This window comes from Trypanosoma grayi, assembly GCF_000691245.1.
Source record: "Trypanosoma grayi strain ANR4 Tgr_1768_V1, whole genome shotgun sequence".
In the NCBI taxonomy this organism is placed as follows: domain Eukaryota; phylum Euglenozoa; class Kinetoplastea; order Trypanosomatida; family Trypanosomatidae; genus Trypanosoma; species Trypanosoma grayi.
This window is the reverse complement of record NW_008827386.1, coordinates 1-2,174: the sequence shown is the minus strand read 5'-3', so window position 1 is coordinate 2,174 and position 2,174 is coordinate 1. Positions and strand designations below refer to the sequence as shown.

At 51.3% G+C, this 2,174-nt stretch overlaps 1 protein-coding gene across 1 annotated transcript; it reads right to left on the bottom strand.

The window, feature by feature from the left end:
* Nucleotides 1-549: 549 nt before the first annotated feature.
* DQ04_17681000 (hypothetical protein) lies at nucleotides 550-2,124 on the bottom strand (the record flags this gene model as incomplete). Its single annotated transcript, XM_009317624.1, has 1 exon — nucleotides 550-2,124. The coding sequence occupies one exon, from the start codon at nucleotides 2,122-2,124 to the stop codon at nucleotides 550-552; it is 1,575 nt and encodes a 524-aa protein (XP_009315899.1).
* Between the last annotated feature and the right edge of the window lie 50 nt (nucleotides 2,125-2,174).

Sequence of the window (2,174 nt, the reverse complement as noted above, 5' to 3'; positions counted from 1 at the left end):
CAGCTCCGCCTTCTTCATTCCTGCACCTGCAATCGTTGTGTCAGGCTTTGAATACAAATGTCTCATCGTCACAGCTGCCACTGTCGCGCGGCGTCACACGGGTCACAACGCATACAAAATCACATACACACATAAACAAAAAAACACAGAGAGAGACATTTTATCCCGTATTTCCTTCTCTTGTAAGACTATCATATAATCCTTCGATAAGTTCACTTCACCTGAATTGCTTACTTCTTCGATAACACCCCCTCATTCATGCACATCTGCTCCGATGATTCGCACCGCCCAACGCAGCACCAGATGAAACAGTTCCTAGCCCAGGTATCATTGCGTTGGAGGGATCACTGGGCAAAGGGGAGAGGGAAGGAGTATTCTTCAGAGTGGTAACAGGAACAATGAGAGCAGACAGTATGGGGCTCAGGATTTGGAGACCTCCTTCTTCCTCTCGCATTGTTTATTTGGGCAGAGTATTGTCACATTGGGAATCACCTTCATAATGCACTACACACCTCAATTATCCTTGTCGTTTGATGGGTCGCTTCTGCTCTACGAGCGTATAGTAAATGGCCCGCAGTTGTAGTAGTCTCTTCCGAATGGGTCGTAATACACAATACCCACCTGGTTCACGTTATCGCACCACTCTTCTACAGATTTACGCGTTTTCTTCTCCTTAGCCAAGAATTTCTTGTAAAGAGCCTCACGCCTCTTAGGATCCCTTTCCTCCGACTCCTCCGAATCTTCATCCATTTCACTGGGGTGGGTGATGCGTGACTCTGCGGAACGCAAGAAATCAAGGTTTTGATTCGTCAGTGGGAGGCATAAATCATCTTCCGGAAATCCCGCATTCAAAACTGGAGGCAAAACAATCCACGTATTGGGCCCTAGAACATGCTCCACGGAAGGGTTTCCCATAGATAGTTCATCGTGAAATTCCTCGATTGCATTGCGCTGAGGAACAACACCACCCTGTACTCCATTCCGCAGCATGGCGTGTAGTTCTGTCACATTGTTTACTGTCCTTCTCAGCAAACGTCGACGAGATGAAACTGTACCACTAGTACCAACTCTTGACGCTATCTGTGCGCTGTTGCCATGTGAGTTATTATTACCAGTTATAATCATAGCGCCGTTCTCGTGCGTGCCCGTCAAAGGAGCTGAGTTCCCATCCACCACCTCTTGTAGAGCTCTGGGGTCCCTGTGCTGCTCCACTGCGTTGCCTGACTGCTCAAAAACAGGCACCTGGACAGCACCATCGTCTTGTGGAGGAACAGTCGTGGGCGGTGAAGCGTCGACAGAAACAGTTGTCAGAGGATTTGATTCCCTCTGCACAGAGTGTGGCACCGTCGACAAGGGTTGTGTGCCAGTGTCCAGCGACTCCCTTCTGTTTTTTCGTCGCCGGGGCAACACATACACAACGGTGACAACCAAAGCAATTACCAGAGCGATGCCAGCAATAACAATCCCGGCGATGACTCCACCAGACAATTTTTTCCCCCCCTTCCCTTCCGACAAATCGAACATCTGTGTGTAGGTGCGTCCTCCGATTGTCACGTTGGCTGCGATGAAGCAGAGCTTCACATCCTTAACAAGCATTCCCCTGCTGGCGAGGTCCAGAAACACGGATAATGAATTTGGGAGCTCACTCTTCTCACACATACGAGGCCCAGCAGACACGGAATCACACGTGTCACTCAGCGGCACGGCGCACACCGTGTACGGCTCTCTGCGCCACTCGAGGTCGCCGCCACTGACACCAATCGTAACAGTGTTCCGGTCCGGGTCAGCAGTTATCTTGAAGGCAAAGGGCTTCTCCAGCACCGTCACCGGCAGCGCAGCAGGAGCAGTGTACTCTCCATCACCATCATCGACACACACAGCGTACACGCCAGCTTGTGCAGACAGCACACGGAGGTCGGACAGGTACACCCGCGACGAGACGGAGGTGCTAGCGCACGCATCAAGATGCACCACATCTTCCCCACTGTCAGTAGTCACACGGGGGCAGTCGTTGCCAGGGCACCGCACCAGAAACACACGCCTCAGCACACTGACCACAGATTCTGCATTCCGCAGCACGACATTTCTGTCTTTGCCAGCTGTCAAGTACAGCGGCGTGGCCATCAGCAGCTTCACCTCAAGAGAATTCCCATCCCATGGAAGATATTGAGAAT